General features: G+C 38.1%; 1 protein-coding gene across 4 annotated transcripts in view; it reads right to left on the reverse strand.

The window, feature by feature from the left end:
- Nucleotides 1-27448, reverse strand: part of ZC3H8 (zinc finger CCCH-type containing 8) — a 42030-nt gene extending 14582 nt beyond the window's left edge. For 2 of the 4 annotated variants that reach the window (XM_001495216.6, XM_070235151.1), the window contains exons 1-8: nt 27249-27436; nt 23251-23347; nt 13025-13259; nt 11933-12066; nt 10171-10293; nt 9662-9773; nt 8541-8650; nt 7603-7652 (exon numbers count right to left, since the gene is read on the reverse strand). In XM_001495216.6, the coding sequence (XP_001495266.4) occupies nt 7623-7652; nt 8541-8650; nt 9662-9773; nt 10171-10293; nt 11933-12066; nt 13025-13259; nt 23251-23347; nt 27249-27328 (921 nt within the window). In that variant the 5' untranslated portion in view covers nt 27329-27436 and the 3' untranslated portion in view covers nt 7603-7622. Of the gene's footprint in view, nt 1-7602; nt 7653-8540; nt 8651-9659; nt 9774-10170; nt 10294-11932; nt 12067-13024; nt 13260-23250; nt 23348-27248 lie in introns of all 4 variants that reach the window. The other 2 variants (XM_005599840.3, XM_070235152.1) reach the window with 2 other exon arrangements.
- Nucleotides 27449-27931: the final 483 nt, after the last annotated feature.

Below are 27931 nucleotides of genomic sequence, written 5' to 3' on the forward strand. Positions count from 1 at the left end.
TTGAAAGAAACCACTATGCTGTGCAAAAGACATAAAACAAAATGATGCATGTTATAGGATTCTACTTACATGAAATTCTAGAACTGGCAAAATGAATCTATCCTTACTGAAAGAATACCAGTGGTTGCCTGGGACCTGAAGGAGGGGAAGAATGGATCGTGAAGTGTCACGAGGGGACATTTCAGAGTGATGAATGCTTACTGTGGTGGTGATTACATGGGTGTATCTATGTGTCAAAACTCACTGACCTGTACACTTAAAATAGATGCAATTTATTGAATGTAATGTTAATTCAATATAGTTGATTTTTAAAAAATTGTACTACAAGTTCTAGTCAGCAGTACAAGACAAGAAAAACAAAAAGAAATAAGAATTGTAAAAGGAATAAAAATCATTATTTGCAGATAACTGTCTACAGAAAAAATTTAAAATCATCAAATTTAATAGAAAGATGAGCAAGGTTACTAATTCAGAAAAATCAACTTTAAAAATATGAATTAGTGTATAAAACAATACTATGAACAAATTTATGCCAACAAAGTAGACAACTTAGAGGAAACAGCAAACTTAATAGAAAATAAAGATATGAATTACCAAAACTGATTCAAGAAAAAAGAAAATCTGAATAAACTATAAAAAGGAAAGAAATTGAATCAGTTTGTAAAATCTTCTGTTAAAGAAAAGCTTACGCTCAGTTCTCTTCACTGGTGAACATCAAAAACTTAAAAAAGAAATAATAGCAATTTTTGAAAAACTCTTCCAGAGAAGAGCAAAAGAAGGAAAACCTCCCAATTTACTCTAGGAGGCCAGTATTACCCTGATTCTGAAGCTAGAAAATGACATCACAAGAAAAGAAAGCTACACATGAATATACACAATGAATAGAGATAAAAATCCTTAAAATAAAATATTAGCAAACCAAATGCAAATATTATGTACCATACAGATTATATACCATGACCAACTGGGATTCATCTCAAGAATGCAAGACTAGTTTAAGCAGTATGTTGTATTAATGTAGTTTGTCATATTAATAGGATAAGGGGGAAAATGATATAAGCATCTCAATGCAGAAAAAGCATTTGACAAAATCCAATACTCATCCATGATAAAAGTTCTCAGTAAACTAGGAACAGAAGGGAACTTGTTCAAACTTACAAAGTATCTTTGAAAAATGTACAGCTAAAATCATACACAACAGTGAAGAACTGAATGCTTTTTGCCTGATATCAGGAAACAGGCAATGATGTCTGCTCTCACTTCTATTACAAACTGTATAGGAAGTTCCAGCCAATGAAATCAGGCCAAGAAAAAGAAATAAAAGTCATCCAGATTAGAAAGGAAGAAGTGAAACTGTCTTTATTCTCAGATAACATGATCCTATACGTAGAAATTCCTCAGGAACAGACATACACACACACACATATGTATAACCAAAGAAACCCACTAGAGCTAATAAATGAGTTCAGCAAAGTCTCAGGAAACAAGATCAATATACAAAATTCTATTTTTATATACTATTATCCAAAAATAAAGTTTAAAAAACAATTCCATTCAACAACAGCATCAAACAGAATAAAATATGTAGGAAGAAATTTAACAAAAGAAGTGTAAACAGTATACTTGCACACTGAGAACTATAAAACTCTTTGAGAGAACGTACAGATCTAAATAAATGGAGATAACATTCCATGTGTGTACATCAGAAGACTCCACATTAACATGCCACTTCTCCACAGATTCAATGCAATCTCTATCAAAATCCCAGAAAAGGTCTTTTGCAGAAATTTACAAGCTGATCCTAAAGTGTATATGGAAAAGCAAAAGACACAAAACAGCCAAAATAATCTTTGAAAATAAGAACAAAACTGGATAGCTTATACCTCCTTACTTCAAAAGTTAGTATAAAGTTATAGTCATCAAAACAATGTGATAGTATATAAGAGCAGACAGACAGATCAATAGAACACAGCTGAAAGTCCAGCAAGGAATCCTTAGATTTATAGTCAACCGATTTTTGACAAAGGTGCCAATGCAACAACTGGAGAGTGGGAAAAGGGTAGTCTTTTTAAAAAACGCTATTGGAACAAATGGATATCTATATACAAAAAGAAAATTTAGGACAGCGACATCAGCAACACAGCAGAGCGAGCAGTTCCTTTTGTCTTTCCCCCTTTAAATTACAACTAAAGGGACATTCATTGATCAGCAGAGGATACCCAGACAGCACATCAGGACACCTGAGAGACCCATGCAGCTATACATCTGAGGTGGATGGACTACCCTCTGGGGAGGTGGTAGAAACAGGTGAGCACTCTCCAGCCCCGTGGCAGCCCTGTACACACATGTGACTGCACTCCTGGCTGGAGCACCCACAGCACCGCTGCAGCCCCAAGGGTGGGAACACGCCTCGGCACGAGTGTAGGAACAGGTGACAGCAGCCCTGAGCCCCAACGTGACTGCTTTCTTGTCTGGTGGGAGAGCCCACAGTGCCACTGCAGTCCCCAGGGAGTGGCACAGGTTCAAACCCAGTGAGGAGGCCCTGCCCACCAAGCACAATGACACAGGAGGAGACAGCAGTGGATCTGTGCACCCAGGTGAAAGAGTTCCCACCCCCACGAATAGTACCACTGCAGCCCTCAAACAGGGAATGCATCTTGTCGGGACTGTAGAAGCAAGCGGCAGCAGCCCTGAGCCCCTGTGTGATCACTTTCTTGTCTAGTGGAAGAGCCCACAGTACTGCCGCAGTCCCAGGGAGTGGCTCTGGCTCTGACCCAGTAGGGAGGTCCCACCCACCAAGCACAACAGCTGGTGCCACCCAGGTGGAGACGGACCTGGATCTGCACCCCCAGGCAAACGAGTTACTGGCTGCCATGAATGCCTATAGTACCGCTGAGGCCCTGAAGGGTGAAGCATATCTCGGGAGGACCAGGAGAGCAGGCAGCAGCAGATGTGAGCCCCCATGTGATCGCTTGTCCATTCGGTTGGAGAGCCTGCAGGGCCACTGCGGTCTCAAGGAGTGGCCCAGGCTTGGACAGGCACAGCTGACAAGGATCACAGCAGGCTCAGAATACACGGCTCCTGCCTGACCCCACCCAGTGGCAGCAGGTGAAATCTGCAACTAGACAGTATCACCATGTGAAGATATAAATCCACCCCATCAAATAGTATGAAGAAGTATATTAATAATCCAGACCAGGAGAAAGAAGACAAACACCCAGAAATCAATCCTGAAGGCACAGAAATCTAAAAACTAAATGACAGAGAATTCAAAGTAGCTATCATAAAAAAAAACACTCAATGAGTTACAAGAGAACTCAGAAAGACAGTTAAATGAAATCAGGAACAAAATTAATGAACAGAGGTAATTCTTCACAAAAGAGATTGAAACTACAAAGAAAAACCAATCAGAAATGGTGGAGATGAAAAACACAATGAATGAGATAAAGAAAAATCTGAAGTCCTTAAATAACAGACCCGATATTATAAAGGACAGAACTACCAATTTAAAGGTTGGAAATATAGAAATGCTTCAGCTGGAGGAGAAGAGAGAACTAAGACTAAACAGAAATGAACAAATTCTCCAATAAATCTCTGACTCAATTAGGAAATGCAACATACGGATTATAGGTATTCTAGAGGGAAAAGAGAGGGAGAAAGGATTTTCTACAAAGAAATAATAATGATAATGAGGTGGTACAAAGAAAGAATAGCTGAGAACTTCCCAAACCAGGATAAGGAGCTGGAATTACAAGTGAGAGAAACTAATAGAACTCTTAATTACATCAACGTAAAAAGAGTTTCTCCAAGGCATATATTAGTAAATCTGGCAAAAGTCAATGACAAAGAAAGAATATTAAGGGAAGCAAGAGAGAAGAAAATAACCTAGAAAGGAACCCCTATAAGGCTTTCAGCAGATTTCTCAGCAGAAACCTTACAGGCTAGGAGAGAGTGGAATGATATATTCAAAATTCTGAAAGACAAAAACCTTCAGCCAATAATACTCTATCCAGTGAAAATAGCTTTCAGAAATGATGGAGAAATAAAAATTTTCCCAGATGAACAAAAGCTGAGGGAGTTTATCACCGCAAGAACCCCCTACAAGATATAATCAATAAGACTCTCATACCTGAAAAAAAAAGAATGGTTTTTACAAAGCCTTGAGCAAGGAGAAAAAGAGACAGACAACATCATTGCAAGTCTCTATCAGAACAGATTGGCAAACACTTAATTATACCATTAAAGATAAAGGGAAGGAAGATATCAAGAATAAATATAATCACTTCATTTTAACCACAAACACAGACAAAACAGATTAAGTTGCGACAACAATAGCTTAGACAGGGCAGAGGAAAGATAGCTTAGACACTAGGAGACAAGAGGCTATCAGAAAATGGACTAACAGGGCTGACCAGGTGGTGCAGCAGTTAAGTTTGTGAGCTTTGCTTCAGTGGCCAGGGGTTCACCAGTTTGGATTCTGTGCAGACCTAGCACCTCTTATCAAGCCATGTTGTGGCAGGTGTCCCACATATAAAATAGAGGAATAAGGGCACAGATGTTAGCTCAGGGCCAATCTTCCTCAGCAAAAAGAGGACTGGCGGCAGATGATAGCTGAGGGCTCATCTTCCTCATAAAAAAAGATAAGAAAATGAGGTATCTCATCTACAAGATCTTTTATACAAACCTCATGGTAACCACTAAAGAAAAAATCAGAACAGAGACACAAATGATACATAAAGAGAAAACCATCATAGAGAGCCATCAAACTGAATTGGCAGTCTGAAATACATGGGATGAGAAACAAGAGAAATACAGAATAACCAGAAAATAAGTGACAAAAGGGCAGCATTAAGCTCTCATATATCAATGATCACTCTAAATGTAAATGGATTGAATTCTCCCATCAAAAGATACAGAGTGGCTAGATGGATTAAAAAACAAGACCCAATAACATGCTGCCTCCAGGAAACACATCTCAGCTCTAGAGACAAACACAGGCTTAAAGTGAAGAGATGGAAGATGATACTCCAAGCTAATGGCAAATAAAGAAAGCAGGTGTTGCCATACTTATATTAGATAAAGTAGACTACAAGATAAAAAAGGCAATGAGAGACAAAGAGGGACAATATATAATGATAAAGGGACATTCCATCAAAAGGACATAAAACTTAATAAATATATATGTACCTAATACAGGAGCACCAGAGTACACAAAGCAACTATTAATTGAGCTAAAAGGAGATATTAACAGCAACACAGTAACAGTAGGGGACCTTAACATCCCACCTTCATCAACAGATAAATCAACCAGACAGAAAGTCAACAAGGAAATAGTGGAACTAAATTAAAAAACTAGACCAGATGGACTTAATCAATATATATAGAAAACTCCATCCCAAATCAGCAGAATACACATTCTTCTCAAGTACACATGGAAAATTCTCAAAGGTAGACCATATGTTGGGAAACAAGGTAAGACTCAAAAAATTTAAGACTGAAATCATATCAAGCATCTTTTCTCATCATAATCCCATGAAATTGGAAATCAACTATAAGAAAAAAGCTGGGAAAGTGACAAATGCGTAGACTAAACATGCTACTGAACAACCAATGGATCATTGAAGAAATTAAAGGAGAAATCAAAAAATATCTGGAGACAAATGAAAATGAATATACACCATACCAACTCATATAGGATACAGCAAAAGCAGTCCTAAGAGGGAAATTCATAGCAATTCAAGCCCACCTTAACAAACAAGAAAAATCTCAAAGAAGCAACCTAAAACTAAACCTAACAGAACTAGAAAAAGATAAACAAACAAAGGCCAAAGTCAGCAGGAGGAGGAAAATAATAAAGATAAGAGCAGAAATAAATGAAATTGAAACCAAAAAGCATTAGAAAGGATCAATGAAACTAAGAGCTGTTTTTTTGGGAAGATAAACAAAACTGACAAACCCTTAGCCAGACTCAATAAGATAAAGAGAAGGCTCAAATAAATAAAATCAGAGATGAAAAGAGGAGACATTACAACAGATACCACAGAAATACAAAGGATTATAAAAGAATACTATGAAAAACTATATGCCAACAAACTGGACAATCTAGAAGAAATGCATAAATTCTTAGACTCATATAACCTCCCAAAACTGAACCAAGAGGAAATAATCTGAAGAGACCATCACAAGTAAAGAGATTGAAACAGTACTCAAAAACCTCCCCAAAATAAAAGTCCAGGTCCAGATGGCTTCTCTGGAAAATTCTACCAAACATTCAAGGAAGATTTAATGCCTCTCCTTCATCAAACTATTCCAAAAAAATTGAAGATGACAGAACATTTCCTAACACTTTTTATGAGGCTAACATCACCCTGATCCCAAAGCCAGACAATGACATCACAAAGAGGGAAAATTATAGACCAATATTGCTGCTGAACATAGATGCGAAAATCCTCAACAAAATATTGGCAAACTGAATACCCCAATACATCAAAAGGATCATACACCATGATCAAATGGGATTTATACCAGGGACACAGGAGTGGTTCAACATCTGCAAATCAATCAATGTGATACACCACAGTAACAAAATGAGGAATAAAGGCCACATGATCGTCTCAACACATGCTGAGAAAGCATTTGACAAGAACCAACATCCATTTATGATAAAAACTCAATAAAATGGATATAGAAGGAAAGTACCTCAACAGAATAAAGGCCATATATGACAAACCCACAGCCAACATCATACTCAATGGGGTAAAACTAAAAGCAGTCCCTCTGAGAACAGGAGCAAGACAAGGGTGTCCACTCTTACTCAACACAGTACTGGAAGTTTTGGCCAGAGCAATTAGACAAGAAAAAGAAATAAAAGGAATCCAAATAGGCAATGAAGAAGTGAAACTCTCGCTGTTCACAGACAACATTATTTTATATATAGAAAACCCTAAAAAATCCATCAGAAAACTATTAGAAATAATCAACAACTACAGCAAAGTTGCAGGGTATAAAATCAACTTACAAAAATCAGTTGCCTTTCTATACTCTAATAACAAACTAACAGAAAGAGAACTCACGAATACAATCCCATTTACAGTCACAACAAAAAGAATAAAATATCTAGGAATAAATTTAACCAAGGAGGTGAAAGACCTGTAGAATGAACACTATAAGACACCATGAAAGAAATCGATGATGACATAAAGAAATGGAAAGATATTCCATACACATGGATTTTTTTCAGTAGGGGGGAAGAGAGAAAAAGACTTCTGTTGAAGAAACTAGAAAAAGCCCTATGTTTCCATGCCAACTTCTAGAGATGTTTCAGGGAAAAAAAATGTGCTAGGGGCTAGCCCAGTGGCGCAGCAGTTAAGTGCGCATGTTCCACTTCAGCGGCCCAGGGTTCGCCGGTTTGCATCCCAGGTGCGGACAAGGCACCACTTGGCATGCCATGCTGTGGTAGGCGTCCCACATATAAAGTAGAGGAAGATGAGCACAGATGTTAGCTCAGGGCCAGTCTTCCTCAGCAAAAAGAAGAGGATTGGAAGTAGTTAGCTCAGGGCTAGTCTTCCTCAAAAAAGAAAAAGTGCTAAATTCTAATTTTACCTTTTTTATGTATTTTATTTTCATGATGACTTCTTTTCAGTATCCAAAACCTAATATGAAAAACAAATCACATAATCATTTTTATGCATTAAAATCTAAGGAAGGTACATCAGCATACTCTTGTAACTTTTCAATAATTCCAATAATATTCATTCTAGTAATCATCTAACAATATTTACTATAAAAGGAACTGAAAACCACTTTTACATATATCATTTTTTCCATATATATTTCATACTACTAAACAGCCAAATATTTGGTATGGCTTCTAATTCCAGGGTAACCCTTCATATTTTACAACCTAAAAATATCAGAAATAAGCACCTCTGACCTCATGTTTGCAGCACATGGTCAAGGGAACTTCTGCAATAAGATGGTATAGTTTGGTTTTAAAAGAAATCTTTTATTTTCACTTATATTTCAATTTAATTTTGAAGAGACTAGCTCCAACTAACATATGGGAAAATAAAGAACATAAACAACTATTATTTTTCAATTACCTTTTCTCACAGACTGAAAGAATATTTAAAGAAAACTTTGAAATAACTATTTGAGTAAACTTTGATGTAACTCTAAAATATTTATCAACCAATGATCCTTAACTTTGCCTCTAAAGGTATAACAGGAGCAGTTTTTCCTATTTGCTTTGTTTTCCTTTGGTTAGCTTAGCTACTAAGGTTGCTAACTACACTGAAGGTTTTAAGACCATTCCAATTTATACTAGCAATAAGTACAAATTTTCCGTTAAGCTACAAGGAAAAATATACATATGAATAATAATCTTCTAAACTGAAGTAAATTCTTACATTATTAGCCCTGATATATCCTATATGCTAAGCTATGAGGCATTCTCCTTAAAGAACCGTTATCTTTTCAAACACTCACCCTTTGTTCACACATACTCTTTAAAAAAAGAAAAAAATTAAAATGGTACTTACTTTAGCCAACAGTTCTTGTGTTTCAGCAGTCAGTGGAGCATGTGAAAACTTGCAATATTCTCCCTGATAACACTTTGCTCCTGTATGGTAAAACTTGCAGGGATATTCATGTAACCCAAATGTTAAGGAAAAGAACAATTTTAAATCCAACTAAAATAATCTGTTCTTGATTTAATGACTTCCTTTTCCTATGTAAAGGCCTTTCCTACCAGTAGAAACATGGACTTTTTTACTTAAAATATGATAATTATTAATTGGGTAACATGAAAAATCTAATTTTAGGATGATTACATACATCAAGTGTATTGGCTATCACAGGATGCCTTTTCCTTTATATCCATTCTTATAATAGACTACATGTATGTTTCACTGATACAAGAAAGGGATGTGTTTTAAATACTTTGAAGTGTGATTATTTTTAAAGCATTCTTTTGGGGTAGAGGAATTAAAGCCAATGACAATGATATGTCTTACAAATCTGGATCCTTCATATTTAGGCTTGTTTAAAACAGAATCAATTTACACAACTTCAATATTGTTTTTTAGAAATAAATTCTCAAGTTAGAATTTGAGATTCCTTGTACTGAATGACTGAAGGAAAACAACTTTTGTGATGACATGCTATTACCCTAAAATGTTTATGTTCCATGTTTTTACAACATATCTGTGCTGTTTGCACTGAAGAGTTTGAGTTGTTCTTCAAATTAAGCAACAACCTTTATACGGCACAGAATACACAGAAAACAAGTATTCCCAAATTATGCAATTCTTGCCTCTTTTTATGAAGTAGCTTATATAAATACAGATTCAATTATCAAATGTCACAGCAGAAATTCTGACAAAGTTGTTCTGAGACTTGACTAGGCCTCTTGAACCTTCTATGCTACTACCCAGGTTGAGTAGAAAGGATCTTCAACTGAGAGAATTTCTAAAGAATCCCTCTTCTCTTTCTTGGGAAAAAGTTCTGTGTACAATTTAATCACTTTGAGGCTGAGTCAGGCTTGAATAACATAATTTTGCCATAGCTAAAACACTGGTTTCATTCAAAATTTTACATATTTAAAATTTTTATGTAAATATTTATGAAACATAAAGTTACTATATCTTGTGATAAAGGATATTATGCAAATACAGACAGTTTTCACCTCTGGTACAATATCCTTGTACATAAAACTTACACATTTCCTTTTTCTTCTCTATTTCTGCATCATGATCAAATTTACATTGGTCTCCCTGGGCCAAAAGAAAGAAGGAAAAGCCATTATTTCTCATAGTTAAGTCATTACAATTCCTAAAAAACTTTCCATAAGCAAATGACTCCAGAGAAAAACAAAGCCTTAGAACCAGCACAATTTAATTCTTAATGAGCTATCTTATAATTATATCTGCTTAAAATTTTGTTGAGTCCTAAACATTTTTAACAAAAAGCATTTCAAAGAAATTATCCACTTTCTTAAACATAAAAGAGTATTTCAGTAAAACTTTTTAATTGGACCTTTCCCAGAAGGAAGCAGTTTTAAAAACACACAGGTATGCTTTTAGAGTATCTAATGGAAACAGGAGCTCATTTTAGTACATTTTTGCCACACCTTACATTTTAGTACATTTTTGCTTACACATTTTTTTATACCTTAATACATTTCCTTTCAAGAAAATATTTACAAATTTGTTTTCCCTTGCGTTCCACTGTGTGTTGGTTGATGAACGCCTGGCTCATTCTCACTTGCTGCTGCTTCTCTTTAGGTTTACCATCCTTTGAAAACAAAAACAAAAAAACTAGATATAAGAAACAGAAAATTAAATATTTTATTCCACTGCACAAAATTATTTTAAACCACCTTGAAAACATTAAAAAGCGGCTCTTCTAAATTGGCCTTCGTGTGTAAGATTCGGACTTTTCTATCAGTTGAAAAACAAATGCTTTGTCAGTTTCAATAGCATTCCATCATTGAACATTAGTGTTGGTGCAATGTGAATATTTTATTGTACTTTGCCCTTTAAAAATGAATAAAAATTTAAAAAATGAAAGTGCTACTACTTGTGATAAAAAGCAAAGTCTAAGAACAAGCCTCTTTAGAACAATGGAGACAACACTGGAAATCATAAGGTGAATGCAAAGCAGTGTAATCTTTAATTTCAATGAGATGGTCATTGGTGTGAGCTAAGTAAACTGACCAGCTCAAATCAACAAACCAAACTGGAAATACACCCTCAAAGTTGGTAGTAAAAGTATAAAAACAAAGGGAACTTTTATACAAAAACAAAAGGGGAATTTCATAATACATTTAGCTCTTTAGAAACATAAATCACTTTTGGTGCGTTAACTTGTGGTACAACTTACAACTTCTGCATACCAGATTTCTGAATATAGATTTAGGAATTCAGTACATGCAAAGATGTACATTTAGGTGATCCGCTTTGCAATGTCAAATTTCTACTTAGTACCATCAAAATTATGTCATATAAATATGTGTCGGTCTATATCTTTGGTTTTATTTGATTATGTTATTAAATTCTAACATATAAGTTTACAATTTGTTCCTCATGTAAAAGGGCTGTCAGTTGAATAATCATTTGAGTCAACATAAACCAAATGAAAGGGAATACTGACCAGTGATCAGGAAACAAAGTTCTAGCCCTGGCCTGGCCTGTGTGATCATGGGCAGTTACCTGAACCCTAGGGCTTCAGATTCCTCATTTGTTAAATATGGAGGCAGGGCAACATTTTATATAAATATGTTTCAATCTATAATATTTGGTACTTCTAATATTTTACCACCCTTAACCCTTGCCTCCTGGACCAAGCCTAACAAAAAAGGTTGCCATCCAGTTTGGAGGCCCTCAGAAAAGCAGAGTCCAGAGTAGTCACTTTTTGTTGTATCCTTATTAGATGTGCAGACCAAGAAAGAACAACTTCTACAAAGCAAAATCAAAATACCAGGAGGGTAGGTGGTGTTTGGTAAGGCCAATATTCAGAAATACTCATTTTTAATTTCCAGAGGGAGTCAAAAAGCAATAAATCAGGGACCATAACAGTAGAAACTTTGTGAGATTCTGTGGCCTTTGAAATGTCCTCATGGCTATTAATCTTCTCCTGCTTCCTCTGTTTTTCCATAGTCATTGACAATACAACACTCAAAAATCAAGGGGCTGTTTGCATGTATTCAGAGGCAACAGGCACAACACTAAGGCTTAAAATGGGTGCTGGCAGCTGGCGAGTGAGAGGGAAGGCAGCTGCAACAGGGAGAAGAAAGAACATGGAGAGCCCACTGCTGGGAAGAAGAGATTTCCACCATCGGATAACCCTCATCTTGTACAAGGCTTGTCACTGAGGTGTAACACAAAATTCCAACAGCACGCAGGTGTCCTCCTCCATGCATACAGTCTTGTACCTGTTCTTGTGAGCCACTGTCCTTCAATGAAGCATTTGGTCCTTTGTCTCCAGTGCCAGGCCATTTTCGCTTCATTTTCTTCTGTTTACCATTCTTGCGAACAGCTTTAAGGTTTTTATTCTTTTGTTTAACAGCTAAAACCAGGAAAGTTAACTTTAAAGATGACATACAAGTACAATGGCAGTTCTTAAGAAGTATATTCTATAATAATCCAAGAAAAGTTCTCTTTCGCTTGGTGAGTGAAAACCGGTATGATGCTGACCTGTCTTTCTAGAAACTCTGTGATTAAGAGACCAAAAAAAGAATCAATATTTTCTGGATCCCCAATTCATTCTTTGTGAAAATATATAAGCTACTATCAGAACAAAAGCAAGATAATTAACGAAATCCATCTTGCTAGCCACAAGCCAAATCCTTTGGAAGTGTTCAAGTATGATGGATCTAATTAGGAATGGCCACAGCACTATCATAGTAAGAGCTTCACATGTTCAAAATGACCTCATATATTACTGTCAGGTTCTTCACTGAAAACATTTAATATAGATTAAATTCATCCACAGACCCATTTTAAACAGAAAAACATTTAAAGAGGGGGAGACAAGTATAAAAAAGGAGAGGATGAAGAATTTTATTTACAATTGTCATTTGTCCTCATATCTATGGCTAAATTTCATTTTACTAATCTAAAAGCATGTATTTCTGAGTTTAGTCTGACACACTAACAACCTTGACATAAAGTCAATTCCTCTTTAGACAACAGCAATACAAACAGGCATATTGGGTCCTCCGTACAGGCAGAGGCCAGGGATTTAGCATTCTCCCTTTCAAAGCAGTCATGGTCTTTGATACCCACCCTGCTTTCTTGGCTCCTCCTGCAAACTGAGCACCTATACACTGAATATTCAGGTCTCAGCAGGGGGATGCGGGGGTGTCTCAGGCCATGCAAGCTCACATCTGGTGTAAACATCCATGAAAACCATGATGTTATCATGAGATACAATGCAGGAAAAAAACTCCCCCCAAGTCCCTGTGTGGGCACCTGTGATTGCTTCTCTAGATAAACCTTCTATGATAAAATAGTTTGACCCTTACCTTTTTGGGAATCCTTCACTCCCTCTTTCTTCGTAGATTCTTCAGGAAATGGTAAGGATTGAGCAGCATTTGCCATTTCTTTAGCTTGTATATACTGTTGAAGCTCTTTAGCAAAATTATCTTCTGATTCCTGACTGCAGATATCATTATCACTGTACACATCATAGTCTTTACTTCTTGATTTTCTATGTGGCAAATTCTTCGATGATGCTGTAGAGTTTCCTGAGTGCCTAGACTAAGTAAAAATTAAATTTTCAATTATAAAAACCTAGTATGAGTCAAAACAATAAAACAATCTCATATAAAGAAGAAACAAAGACTGGCCATGAATTAATCATTGTTAAGGTTGGGTGATGGGCACATGGGGTTCATATACTGTTCTTTCCAATCTCATGTATTTGAAATTTCCCAGAATTAAAAAAAGAGCCAGCATGACATATTCATCCTTAAACATAATTTGAGGGAAGATTCTGATTTGTATACTATGTACTTTACTGAATTAAGACTAAACCTCCAAATCTTAATTATTTGATACAAAGGAATTACAGTATTATAGTTCACATTTTATTTCTCCCTTTGCATCGACTATACTATACTTTTAAACAGTTTAATACAATAACTCATCATCTGATAAAAGAGCAAATAAACTGTAATTGTCCAGCAGAAAATCTACTATACTAAGATATATCACAGCTAGCAAAGCCTATTCGTTTTCCTATAACTCACAGCACTGGTGGCAGAGGAGGTGGCAGCAATGACAAGGAAGAAAGAATTGCCCTGTTCTCTGTAAACAAGTTAACTTCACTTTCAGAAACTGTTTTCTAACTCTGTTGTAGGAGCTGCTCCAGGGTGACAGCTGCAAACACAGGCACCCACTGGAACAGAACCCAGGTATGGCAGCTGACCCTGGAGCCACGTGAGGTGATCATAGCAGACAACTTAAAGCACTCTGTGTATAAAAATGTCCAAGTACTGGTTACATAGGTGTCTATACTTGTTGACACAGGTGTATCAAGGTCCATAATTATAATTAGTATGTATGCTACATTTCAATTAAAAAGTTTATTTAAAAAAAAAATGTCCAACTGTCAAAGGGCTCCTATTTTGATGTCAGGAAGAGATGACATATCTATGATTAAATTGGCCAGTGATCCTGCTCCAGAGCATGCTTTCGGGCCTGGTCTCTTATCTACTTTCACATAACTGATAAAGGCAGCAAACTCAAAACAAACAAAAAACAAAACAGACGAATCCCTACTATAAAATATAGGTGGTCCAATTCAATGGTTTACCTCTGATGGTTAACATCAAAGCTAGGAGTTGTACCACCAGAGGATTGGTCGTAGGCCTGGAAAATGAATGTGCTCCCTGCTTGAAGAATCCAAACAAGCCAAGAAAGTTTCCTAACCTGATAATGGTCTCACTGTACACCTTACCTGCATGACACCAGACAAGACCACCAACCAATCCCACAATCTTCAGGCCACCAAGTTCCTCAAGAAAGGGCACATTTTCCCCAACTAATATCATAGAGCAAACTTGTAAACATAACTTCTGGTCGGGGTGGCAAATGTCATCCTGGCCTCCTGTTTTTGTAAATAAAGTTTTGCTAGAACACGGTCATACCCATTCATTCATGTATTATCTACGGCTGCTTAGTGTGACAAAGACTATATGGCTCACAAAGTCAAAAAGAACACTACCTTGTCCTTTATGAAATGTTGGCAGATTCCTGTGATCATTATTTTGTTTACCTTGGTTTTGGCCTTTAACTTTATTTAGTCGGCACAGGCAGAACCAAAAAAATCATTCAATACAAAATAGCTCCCCCAAAGTTTAACTTAGCTAAACACACAGAGATGAGATCCTACTCAGCGTATCTGAATGAAAATATTACAAGAGTCCAAATGAGTGATTAAGTGCCCGCCTTGTACAGAACATGTAGGCCTAGAGCACTGAAGCAGATCCCTTTTATTCTAAGTAATAACGTTTGATTTATTTGTATTAAATGAAGAGCTAACTTGGGGCCGGCCCCATGACCAAGTGGTTAAGTTAGTGCACTCCACTTCAGCGGCCCAGGGTTTCGCCAGTTCAGATCCTGGGCACGGACATGGCACTGCTCATCAAGCCACGCTGAGGCAGCGTCCCACATGCCACAACTAGAAGGACCCACAACTAAAATATATATCTATGTACTGGGAGGCTTTGGGGAGAAGGAAAAGTTAAAAAAATAAAATCTTAAAAAAAAGAAGAGATAACTTGGTAACATTAATAAAACCAGGACAATCATCAACTAGGTCGTTTTATTATACACTGGAGATGATTCTAATTGATATTCTTTTCAGAGGGCACCAAAATACACAAAATACAAACGATTGTTTAAATACTTTCCTTCATGCAGCTAGCGATAAACTCATTGCTTTGATGTTTGTTTTGGTGTCTATATAATTTAGAAAGTATACAAACATGATATTACAACTTTTTTTCCCTTTTATAAAAGAGTCTAATTAAAGTTTTTTGTTTTTTAAGTAAAAGATTTTCTTGCTTTTGATTCAGAGTGGTTTATTGAACTAGTATGGCCTCCTGAGATTCCACAGAAATAAAAGTACAGAAATTAATAGATCCACAGTAGTGTATAGGGGGATATGAAGTACATTCATCAGTAACTGACAAGAGTTCAACAAATTCTTGGTAAATTTTTGATAAACAAAAAGCAAGTTATAATCTGGAAGTTGGGCTTAGGTTAAAGTGTGGGAAATGGGGCTATAAATGGGGATGCATTAAACTTCTACATAAAAACAGACAAAACTATTACAACAAATTCTCTCTGCCCCATCCCTCACCAGAACACCAACAGAAAGTTATTCTGGTAAAAACAGAGGGCTGTTCTCCAAAGGAAGTGAAAAAAATGTCTGATAAAAGCCAAGTCTTCTTGTGTGAGTGCTAAGACCCCAGAGTGAAATCCTCCACCTTCTAGCATCTGGGAGCAGCCCCCACCAGGAAAACACTCCATCCACTCACCCTACAACAGAGGTTCTGACCTTGCTGTCCAGAGACCCTTCCCCAAGGGTCTATGGAAAGAATTCAATGAACTTGGATGGGAATAAAAATCACATAATATTTTCATCTACCTCTAAATTGACATTTAGCATTTTCTTCTGTTTTGAACACAGGCAACAAACCACAGTAGTAGCAGCAGCACCTGCAACTGTCACCAACAGAAATCACAGCTACTTTCATATATGGCATTATAGTTGCTGCAGATCTCAAAATATCTTTTGTGTTCATCACTATGTCAAAATTACAATAATTTTGTACTGCTGGATCTTAGTGCTTTAATAAAGAACATATTACTCTTATCGCATTTGTTGTTTTTTTTTTTTTTTTAAAGATTTTATTTTTTCCTTTTTCTCCCCAAAGCCCCCCGGTACATAGTTGTGTATTCTTCGTTGTGGGTTCCTCTAGTTGTGGCATGCGGGACGCTGCCTCAGCGTGGTCTGACGAGCAGTGCCATGTCCGCGCCCAGGATTCGAACCGACGAAACACTGGGCCGCCTGCAGCGGAGCGCGCGAACTTAACCACTCGGCCATGGGGCCAGCCCCCGCATTTGCTTTTTAATATATTTTTTTTTTTTCTGCTTTTTGTCCCCAAATCCCCTAGGTACATAGTTCTATATTTTAGGTGTGAGTCCTTCTAGTTGTGGTATGTCGGACACCACCTCAACATGGCCTAATGAGCGGTGCCATGTCCACACTCAGGATCTGAACCAGCGAAACCCTGGGCCGCCAAAGCAGAGAGCACAAACTTAACCACTCGGCCACGGGGCCGGCCCCAGCTTTTTAATATTTTGATAACTGTATTTCAATAAAATCAATTTCCTTTGTAATCCAACATATTTTATTTTATACAGTTAAAAATATTATTCTGAGAAGAGGCCAATGGGCTTCACCAGACTACCAAAGGGGATGCATAGCACAAAGGTTAAGAATTACTATGCTGCTGGAAACCTACCTATCCACACACACGAAAATTATATAAAATCCACATTTCAGCATCCATAAATAAAGTTTTATTGGAATACAGCCATGCTCATTTATTTACATATTATACAGGCTGCTTTCACACTACAACAGCAGAGTAACTGCAAAAGAGACCATATATGGCTATAGCTCTCTCATCACTTTACACTGATGCTGAGTGCACTATAAATTTCAATGACAGTTATAACTTGACAGCATTTTGAGTACCTCACATATCACCATGCCATGTCATTTTTTTTCATTACCAGTGCATACCAACCATGTCAAAACATGAAAAGGCTTTGAATGCCATGTATTTAGGGTACAGTGCAATGAAGATTATTTTATTGTCAAATTAGATGGAAAAGCATTATGGTTATTAGGTAATGATACTACAGTAGTGCTGAAAGAACATAATATATGTTGACATTACAGTATTAAGCATTCATCACAATAGTCCCAACTCACAGGAAAGCAGTGGTCAGAAAAATTTGAAAACATAAACAAAATATCTCACCACAGAATTATTTCTTTACAAAAATAAAAAATGAAAAAGAGGCTGCAAAGTAACTTTCTGAGTGGCTCACTTGTTTGCCAATCAAAGAAGCTGATGGTGAGTTAATTAAATCATGTCTGATTATAGCACTTGAAGAAATTTCCAGAGAAAATAAAGCTGTTTAAGACAATTGGCCTGTTGGCAAGAGCAGGTGCTCAAAGACAGGAGGCAATCTGGAGAAACTTAGATAATTAAAGAAAGAAGAAGAATTATATCAAGTTGTTTTCCTTGGCTCTTGATGAGTGGACAGATGTTACTGATTCTGCTCAGTATCACTATGCTGTCCAAAGTTAAAACTAGAAGCAAGACCTCCACTCCCACACAAATTTGCAGCAGATATAGTTTCCAGGCTCAAACTACAGTTCCTGCAGAGTTTTTCAGACTTTAAGGCAAGAGCAAAGGAAACTGCCATTCCAAAATCCATTTAACTGTGCAACTGCAGAGTTACTACCTAACCCTCAACTGGAGTGATTAATCTGCAACGTAATGACACGCTAAGAGACAAACCTCAAGAGAAGAATCTAATAAAATTCTACAAATGCCTTCCAAGCAATGAATACATTCAATGAAAATCATGCTGGTGAACTAATAAGAGTATTTAGCTGGTGAACTATCTGTAGTGAAAAGACATCTTGAAAGCTGAAATGTATAGACTCTAATTACAGATGAGCATTAACAGATGAATCTTTGCAATCAATTTTGATAAGGAACACTAACTTTGAACTCCAATTAAATTATTATCCCCAAAAGAAGAATCCCATTCTTCTCATTAGTAAATCCATATTACAAAAACTCAATTATTATTATATGTTAAATTATGTCAATAAAAAAGTTGTGTAAATTTGTTTTCTCTCTCTCTCATTATATTATATTACATGATATCCTCAATTTTGCTTCTTGGCTTGCAAAGCCTAAAATATTTGCTATTTTGTCCTTTAAAGAAAATGTTTACTGACTCCTCATCTGGAGAATAAAACAAAAAAGCAGCGGGAAAAAAAAGAGAAAAACTGATCCAGAAGAAACAAATATGATTCAAGCGAAAGAAAAGAACTCAAAAATTAAAAAAAAAAATACCCAAAGATATTCAAGATGTTATTATATCTTAAAAAATCCTAGAAAGTTAAAACAACAAAACAGAGAACAAGAAAGAACGCTAATAGTAAAATTACGATTTACAAAATAAAGAAAAGTAGAAATAGAGGAACTTTCTTAAATATAAAGAAAAAAGACAAAGAAAATAAAAATAAGAAAAGATATGCCTCATATATGAAGAGTATGAGTGAAGCGTCTCACCAAATACTAAGCACAATGAATGAAGAAAGATTCACAATCTTTAAGAACACCAAGAATTAAAGAGAACCTAAAAGCTTCCAGAGAGAACAGGATACTTACAAAGGAACTAGAAGCAGATTGGTAAGACTTCACGTCAGCAACACTGGATAGGAGAAGAAAAGGGAGCAACAATCTCAAACTTAATTCTATTTCAGCCAAACTACCTATCAACTATGAGGATAAATTCAAGATATTTTCAGAAACGTTAACAAGAACTCAAAAGTTTAATTCCATGCATTCCTGTATAACAGTGTACATCAGCCAAATAAGAAACCTACAGTTAGAAAACAATACTCAAAAAAAGATATAATTTACAGTAGCCTCATCAAACAGCTAGCAATAAATCTAACAAAAGGTATATAAGATGTAAGGCATCTACAAAGAAAATTATAAAATACCGTTGAGAGAAATTAAAGAGGACCTTAGATTGCACAATTCAATATTCTAAAGATCTCAGTTCTCCCCCAAATGATCTATAGATTCAATGCATTCCCAATGAAAATCCCACTAGGATGTCCTGTGGAATTTGGCAAGGAGATTCTAAAGTTTATATGGAAATGCTAAGAACAGACAAGACACTTAAAGAAGAAAAACAAGGTGAGAGGACTTGTTTACCTGATTTCCAAACTCATCATAACACTGTAGTAATTAACACAGTGGGGTCCTGGGGGAAGAGACAAATACCCCAGTGCCAGAGAACACAGTCCAGAAACAGACCCACCTGAACACGAACACTTGGTTTTTGACAACAGTGACACTAGACACCTGTGAGGGAAAAGACAGTTCTTTTCCCCTAATGAATGGTGCTGGAACAATGGTGTAGGATAATGGAAAAAAAAAAGGTAAAATAAAATTTGGTCCCCCCACCTCACTGTATACATATACACAAAAATCAATTTAAAGTGACCATAAAGTCAATTTAAGTGATTATAAACTTAAATGCAAAAGGCAAAATATTAAAGCTTTTAGAAGACACTGTAGGAAAATATTTTTATTATCTCAGGATATTTAAATAAAACACATAAAGCGCTAACTACAAAAGAAAAGATTAATAAACGAATATATTAAAATTAGAAACTTTTTATCAGAAAATCCACTGAGTAGAGGGGCCGGCCCAGTGGCACAGCAGTTAAGTTTGCACATTCTGCTTCTCAGCGGCTTGGGGTTCACCGGTTCGGATCCGGGTGCGGACATGGCACTGCTTGGCAAAAGCCATGCTGTGGTAGGCGTCCCACATATAAAGTAGAGGAAGATGGGCATAGCTCAGGGCCAGTCTTCCTCAGCAAAAAGAGGAAGATTGGCAGTAGCTGGCTCAGGGCTAATCTTCCTCAAAAAAAAAAAAATCCATTGAGTGGAAAGAAAACTACAAAATGAGCAGATATTTACAACACGTAATCCACAATGAAAGGAAAAATCCCCTTATATCCAGAATAAAGAACTACAAGAAAAAAACAACCACAGACAAACAAACAAAAAGGGACAAAAAAGACTTGAACAGGCACAAAAAAAGAGAAATCCAAATGGACAAATATATGAAAAAATACTCCATCTCAATAGTAATCATGAAAATGCAAACCAAATTACAATGACATACCTCACCAGACAGCAATAAATAACAAAGGTCACAATATCACGTGTGGAGCAGGAGAAACAGTCTCTCATACACTGCCTCTGGGAATAAAAATCAGTAGAACCACCCAGGAATACAGTGCGACATTACAGTAAAGGTAAAGATGCTTATTGTCTTGGACTCAGCAGTTCCTCCCCTAGGTAAATGCAGAGTACATGTGCAGCAGGATACAACTGAAAGAATGCTGCAGCATTACCCATAACCTCCAAATCTGGGAATCAGACCAAGTATCTACCAACAAGAGAATCCAGTACATTCAAATAATGAAATACCATGCAGCTAAGAAAACAAACAAGTATATACCACAATATCTATGTATCTTATAAATATAATGTTGAGAAAAAGACGAACAGAACACATACAGTGCAAAAAGCAGGCAAGAAAAAACTGTATTCTTAAGGATGACAGCATTAGTAGTAAACCTGTAGAGATCAAGGAAGTGATCAGTATATAAATTAGGATGGTAGTTATCTCTAGGAGAAAACAAGGGGATATGACTGAGAAAGGAGGCATAGATAGAGGCTTTGTGGGTAATGTGCTTTCTTGACTTACAAAGTGTTTACCTGGGTGTTCTCTTTTTAATTAGCTGTGACACTATCCATTGATGTTTTATGTACTTGTAAGCAAAGAGCCTCGCCTGAAGCAAGTATACTTAGGAATCATGTAGGTGACTATCTTCTCACAGTACTGTTTCTTCAAAACTTAAAATAATCACAGAATGCTGTATCTGTCTATCTCCTGTATGGGGTTATACGTGGACTGGGGGACTTTATATTGGGGGCATGAAGGACTGGGGCCCATGTGACTAAAACAGCATAAAAAAATTTGTGGGACATCTAAACTGCAATTTCAGCGTCAACCTCAGCTCTTGTCCACAGCAGCCATACATGCCCCAAAGGGCAAAAGAAGTTACATACTTGTCTAGCTGAGAGGCCTCCTGAGGACAGGAAGATGCTGTACGTGCTGTATTTTTCTGTCCTGTATCCTTTTATAAAGCAAAGTATAAGAGTGTCATATTACAGCCTACTTGCGTCTTGTGAGAGGCACTGCCAATTCAAACCCATTCTTTTGTAATGTGTTAAATTTCACAATTAAAAAAACAGAAAGGGCCGGCCCACGAGCCAAGTGGTTAAGTTCCCGCTCCGCTTCGGTTGCCCAGGGTTTCGCCAGTTGGGCTCCTGGTCGCGGACATGGCACCACTCATTAGGCCATGCTGAGGCGGTGTCCCACATGCCACAACTAGAAGGACTCACGATTAAAATATACAACTATGTACTAGGGGGATTTGGGGAGAAAAAGCAGAAAAAAAAAAGATTGGCAACAGCTGTTAGCTCAGGTGCCAATCTTTAAAAAAAAAAAAAAAAGGAAAAGTAAAAGAGGGTCTGGCCCCATGGCCAAGTGGTTAAGTTCGCGCACTGTGCTTCGGCGGCCCAGGGTTTCACCAGTTCATATCCTGGGCGCGGACATGGCACCACTCACCAATCCATGCTGAGGTGGCGTCCCACATAGCACAACTAGAAGGACCTACAACTAAAATATACAGCTATGTACTGGGGGGCTTTTGGGAGAAGCAGGAGAAAAAAAAAGGGCGAAAAAGAGACAAGAGGAGCAGATAGTGGCTTTGTCATAGATTTACTGTATCCTTCCAAAATTCTTATGTTGATGTCCTAACTCCCAGTACTTACAATGTGACTTTATTTGCAAATAGGGCCCTTGCATGTGAAATTAATTAAGATGAGGTCATTGGAGTAGGCTCTAATCCAATATGAATGGTGTCTTTATAAAAAGAGGAAATTGTTGGGCCGGCCTGGTAGCCCAGAGGTTGGGTTCACATGTTCCGCTTTGGCAGCCCAGGCTTTGCCGGTTCGGATCCTGGGTGCAGACATGGCACCACTTGGTGGGCCATGCTGTGGCGGATGTCCCACATGTTGGGGGGAGGAGAATGGGCAGGATGTGGGCTCGGGGCCAATCTTCCTCAGCAGGGGGAGGAGGATTGGCAGTGGATGTTGGCTCAGGGCTAATCTTCCTCAAAATAAAAAAAATTTTTTTTAATTTTTAAAAAAGAGGAAATTGAGACCCAGACACATGCAGACAGGGAGAACGCCACTCAAACATGAAGTTAAAGATCAAGGTGAGGCTTCTGGAAGCCAAGCCAAGGAAGACCAAAGATTGCCAGCAAACCACCAGAAGTTAGGGGAGAGGCATGGAACAGACTCTTCCTCACATCGCTCAGGAGGAACCAACCCTGCCAACACCTTGATCTTGGACTTCTAGCCTCCAGAACCATGAGACAATAAATTTCTGTTGAAGTCACCCAGTTTGTGGTACTTTGTTACGGCAGCCCTAGCAAACTAACACAAGCTTTAAACTATAAATCAGTAAAGTTAGTTAAATTAGTAAATGAAAATCCTTAAAAATTTTGATCTAATTTGAACAGGAAGAAGTTTTTGAAACAGTTTACAACCCATTTCAGAAATAGGGAAAACCAAAAAAAAGCAATGCACTAAAAACAGTTCAAGTTAAATGACAACAAAGTTCTTGAATGATAAATTTTTTCAAAAATGTAACGAGGTTTCCTTGATAAGTAACTGGGTCTCAAGTGCTGACTAAAATGAGACAATATAGGATCCCTAATAAATCTCTCACATCCATTCCTGTCTGTTTTTTCAATATGCCAACTTAATCTTACTTTTTTGGGAATTTGCTCACACTCCAGTTTTACTTCCCATTTTATTTTCTCTTCTTGTGTTTCTTCAACTTCTGTATCATCTATTTCATCATCGATTCTGTAGCAAAAATATCAAATAACACAAGAGGGTTTTTTCAACCTGAAAAGGGTTCATACCACAGCATTAAAATTCACTGCTTCGGCTTATCTTCAACTTGCCCTCAAAGAAACTCCAAATTCAAATTCTACTCCAAATACTCCAGAGAAATAAGGTACAAAATTATGATGAGCAGTAAATGTCAAAATATGTTTATAAGTAAACAGTAAAGTTGAAATTTTAGATTACATAACCTTAATGTTAAAGTATTAGCAGCTATATAAATTGCCCATTCATTCATCATTCCATTCATTAACAAATACTGAATGTCCACCAGATACCAGGCCCTGGGCCTTAAATCCTGGGATACAGCAATGAAAAAGACAGACTTTGTCCCTGCCTTCTGAGAATTTTCTATCTGCTTGAGAGAAAGAAAGAAAACAATTTCGATACAGTGTGACAAGTACACATGCATATATGAGGAACACTTAACCAAGATTTGGGGGCCAGAGGTTTGCTGAACCTAAAAGATACGTAAGAGTTAGCAAACGAGAGGAACATGAGAGAGAAGAGCATTTCAGGTAGAACACAGGATGCCTTCCAAGGTCAAGAGAGAGCCAAACTTATATGCAAGTGGGAGATGAAAAAGAAAAGTTGTTTTCAGACTCACAAGGACTGAGAAGTTGAACATGCATAGACATTGTCTGAGACAACTACTTGGATATTCCAGCAAAACTAAAAATGAACCCAAAAAGATGAAGATGGGAAATAAGACAAGTGTGTCTCAGCAAGTAGTGACTGCTGAATAAAAGCTTAAGATACAGGTTATATGCCAGATTAAGGCAAGGACCAGGCAACATGTACATTCTCAAAAGAACATGTTACAAACAGAAAGCACTGCCAGCACAAGAACGTGAACAGTGGCTTTGTGCTTCTTTCAAAGTTAGAGAGGAACTCAGGCTTCACAGCTTCATCCAATGCAGCAGTTTACCAGTGATCTGTCCCGAGGCAGAGCTTCAGAGTTACATCCTTCAGATGAGGTACCAAGTTGTGAGCCTTCTACGGAAAGCCATCATTTCAAGAGCCAATAAAATAAACACTGTGCACCTTCATCACTCTAGTTTTCAGTAATGAATCATCTTACGGAATAAGAAGCAACCTCTCCTTAGAGCAATCATGACTACAACAATAACAGCAGCAGCTAACACTTGCGTTATGCTCACACTGTGCCGGGTGCTGTTCCATGCACATTATACATATCACAACAACCCTACGACATACACACTATTGTTAAAAAGCCCATTTTACAGATGAGAAAATTGAATTATGGGAAGCTTATGTAACTTGTCACAGACAGTAAATGGTGGAACTGAGATTTGAGCCCAAGCAGGCAGTGCCAACTTCCTATTCAACATATCCACCTGAATATCTACTAGACATAATCTTAATATATCCAAAACTGAACTCTTGATCTAATCCTCCTGCTCTCTTAAACAGCAACTCCATCCTTCTAATGATACTGATCAAACACCTTGAAGTTCACCTTGACTGCTCTCTCATCTCCTCCATCTAGTCTGCAAGGAAATCTAGTTTATCTTCAACATGTCCATATTTGACCACTTCTTGCCACTAATACTATGATCCAAGTGATTCTTGCCCCTCTACATTCTACTCTCAAGACAACCAGAATGACCCTGCTAAAATGTCACTCTGCTGAAAACTCTCCAACAGCCTCTCATCTCAATCAGGGTAAAGCTAAAGTCCTTATTACAGCACCTACAAGATGCCATAATCTACATGATCTGCCTGCCCTACCCCGTTCCCAAGCCTACTTCTCTTCAAGTCCTACCACTCTTACTCCACTCCAGTTGTCCTTCTGGCTACTTTGCTCCCACCACCCAATCACCCCAACTCAGGACCTTTATATGGAACACTCTCCTCACTAGATGTCAACCTCCCTCATCTCCTTCAGGTCTCCACTCAAATGTTACTTATCAATGTTATTAGTGAGGCTTTAAGTACCTTCTTTAAAACAGCCATAGCCTCCCTACCATACCATCCTCCCTTCTTACCTCCCTACCGGGCTTTCATTTTCTCCATGGCATCTATCATCACCTAAATTACTATACATTTAGGCATTGTTTGTGCCCCAAGAATAAAAATCTCATGAGTACGGGAATTTTTATCTCTTTTGTTTATTTATTGCTACATCCCCAGGGCCTAGAATAATGTCTCATACATAGCAGAGGCTCAATAAATGAGTAGTCCCATCATAAAATTACTAGGGAAAAACCCCCAGAAACTATAAAAGACTGATTCATCTGACTGCATTTAAAACAAAAAATCTTTATGCACTGAAAATAATGCCACAGGCAAAGTCAAAAGACAAATCACAAATTGGGGGTAAAATATCTGCAGACTAGAGATTCTAAAATTTTAACGAGAAAGACCAAGGAAGAGAAAATGGGCAAAGCATAAGAACAAGACACAGTTCACAGATGCTCACCATACTTCAATACCACTCTTCACCTAACATTTGGACAAAAATCCAAAAGTGTCTTTTATGTAGTCCAGTAAAATTCTTGTGACTGTAATCTTCTGTCCAACACATTTTCAAACTGATAGCTGCTACTGTCTTCTTGATGATGATTCACTTTGCACTCAGAATTCATCTTTTATTGTATTGTAATAGTTTATTAATTGGTTCCTCTTGTTTTTCTTTGTAGATGATGATATCATCTGTGAGCAATGAGTGTTTTTGTCTCTTTTCAATATTTATAGGTCTTATTTTATTTTAGTCATTTTGCCTTAGAAGCATGGTGATGAAATCATGGATCCTGGAGTAAGACTGTCTGGGTAACTGAATCCTATTTGTGCCACTTACACTGTGTAATCTTGGCAAGTTATCCTCCCTGCGCCTCAATTTTCTCAACTGCAAAAATGAGGATAATATCTTTTCTTAAAGGTTTGGTGAAGATTAAATAACACACTTCAGGCAAAGCACGTAGTAGTGGTGGTAGCCTAAATTAAGAGTTTCAATTCAGGTATTTAAGACGGAGAGAAGTGAACAGATTTAAGTAATATCGAGCGATAAAATCAACCAGAATAACATATACCGGGGATGAGAGAAATAAAGGATGTGTGTCACGGTTACGGCTTAGGGAAATTGGGGCAAAGACCCAGGCTTAGAAGAAAAGATGGTTTTTAGCAATTCAAACTCAGAAAAAACAACAACAATGACTATCTGGCTATAAACAAACTACACTATACCTGTCGCCAAGTATGAGATCAATAAATTGGCGCCATTAGGCCTAGTTCCATTTTCAAGCTGAAGGAGATGTTAAATCCAAAACGTGTTGCTGCTTTATTATGGTCTTTACGGTCTTTTGATACAAATCAGTGGACTAAAGGCAGACTACTCACTACTTATCCTTCACCATTTAATGAACTCAGGGTTTCGTCTTTTCTACATTAAAGTGCCCAGCACGTGTCAGCGAGAAATGACAAGTGATCTATGCCCTCTAGGAGCGTAGCGTCTGGTGGAAGGAAGCACAGGTGCTATGGGAACACGGAGGCGGACCCTACCCAGGCGCAGAGGGGCCGCAGCGCGAGGACAGGCGGCATCCTGGAGCCTCCCTCGCCTCGCCCCGATCGCTGCCTGGACCCCGCCGCTCCTCTCGCCCAGGCTCCGGGGACCTCCGGCCGCGGCGGCCCCCGAACTGCACGCCAACTGCGGCTCCTATCCCCCCAACCCCGAAGGACCTCTCCATGTCCGACTGTCGCGCTGGCCCTGACGGCCCCACGCGCTCCCCGAGGGACCTCGCGGCGTGGCCCAGACGTGGCCCGGCGGGCTCCAGACGGAACCAAGACGCGGAACCCAGCTGGGGCCCCTGCGACCAAGGCATGAAAAGACGGGGATCACCTTTCGTCAGAGTCCGTGGCCAGTTTTCTGCCGAGGGCCGGGTTGGGGGGGTTGGAGAAAAGATTCTCAAAATCCATCATCCTCTGGAGAACCGGACAGCTACAGGGTAACCACCACAGCGTGAGGAGGAGGGACCCAGCGCCGCGCACAGGGCCGCGGGCAGCTCCGCGCACGCGCCCCCCGCCCCGCGCACGCCCCGCCCCCTGCCCCTCTCTGCGCACGCCCGCTCTCTCCGGGTCCTCCGGAGCTCTGCGCAGGCGCCGCTGTAATTGCTTTCTTTGCGACGGGGTTTTTGATCAATTGTTTCAAATATTTGGTAGAGTTTTCAGGCTTAGTTCTTCGAATTATCCTTTCTTTCAATTCGGTGAAAACTGTTCGATCGAAATCACAATGCTTCTAAGGAATGGTAGCAGTAGCTAACATTGATTTGAGCACTGACTATGACAGGCCTCGTTTTACATTTTAGCTCACCTGATCCGCCTCATACTGGCCCTGGAAGGTTTGTGCTAGTCCCTTCCACGTTTGTCAGATGAGTAAACAAAGGTGTGAGCAGGCCGTGTGACTTGTAGAGTCTCTACAATCTAACGAGCTTCAAATAAACACGTAACTTTAAGGCAGAAAGTCCATTAAAAAGTACCACGGGCTAAGAGGATTCGAAAAGAAAAAAGCACATTGGTTAGGAA

Source organism: Equus caballus, chromosome 15, assembly GCF_041296265.1.
Source record: "Equus caballus isolate H_3958 breed thoroughbred chromosome 15, TB-T2T, whole genome shotgun sequence".
In the NCBI taxonomy this organism is placed as follows: Eukaryota; Metazoa; Chordata; class Mammalia; order Perissodactyla; family Equidae; genus Equus; species Equus caballus.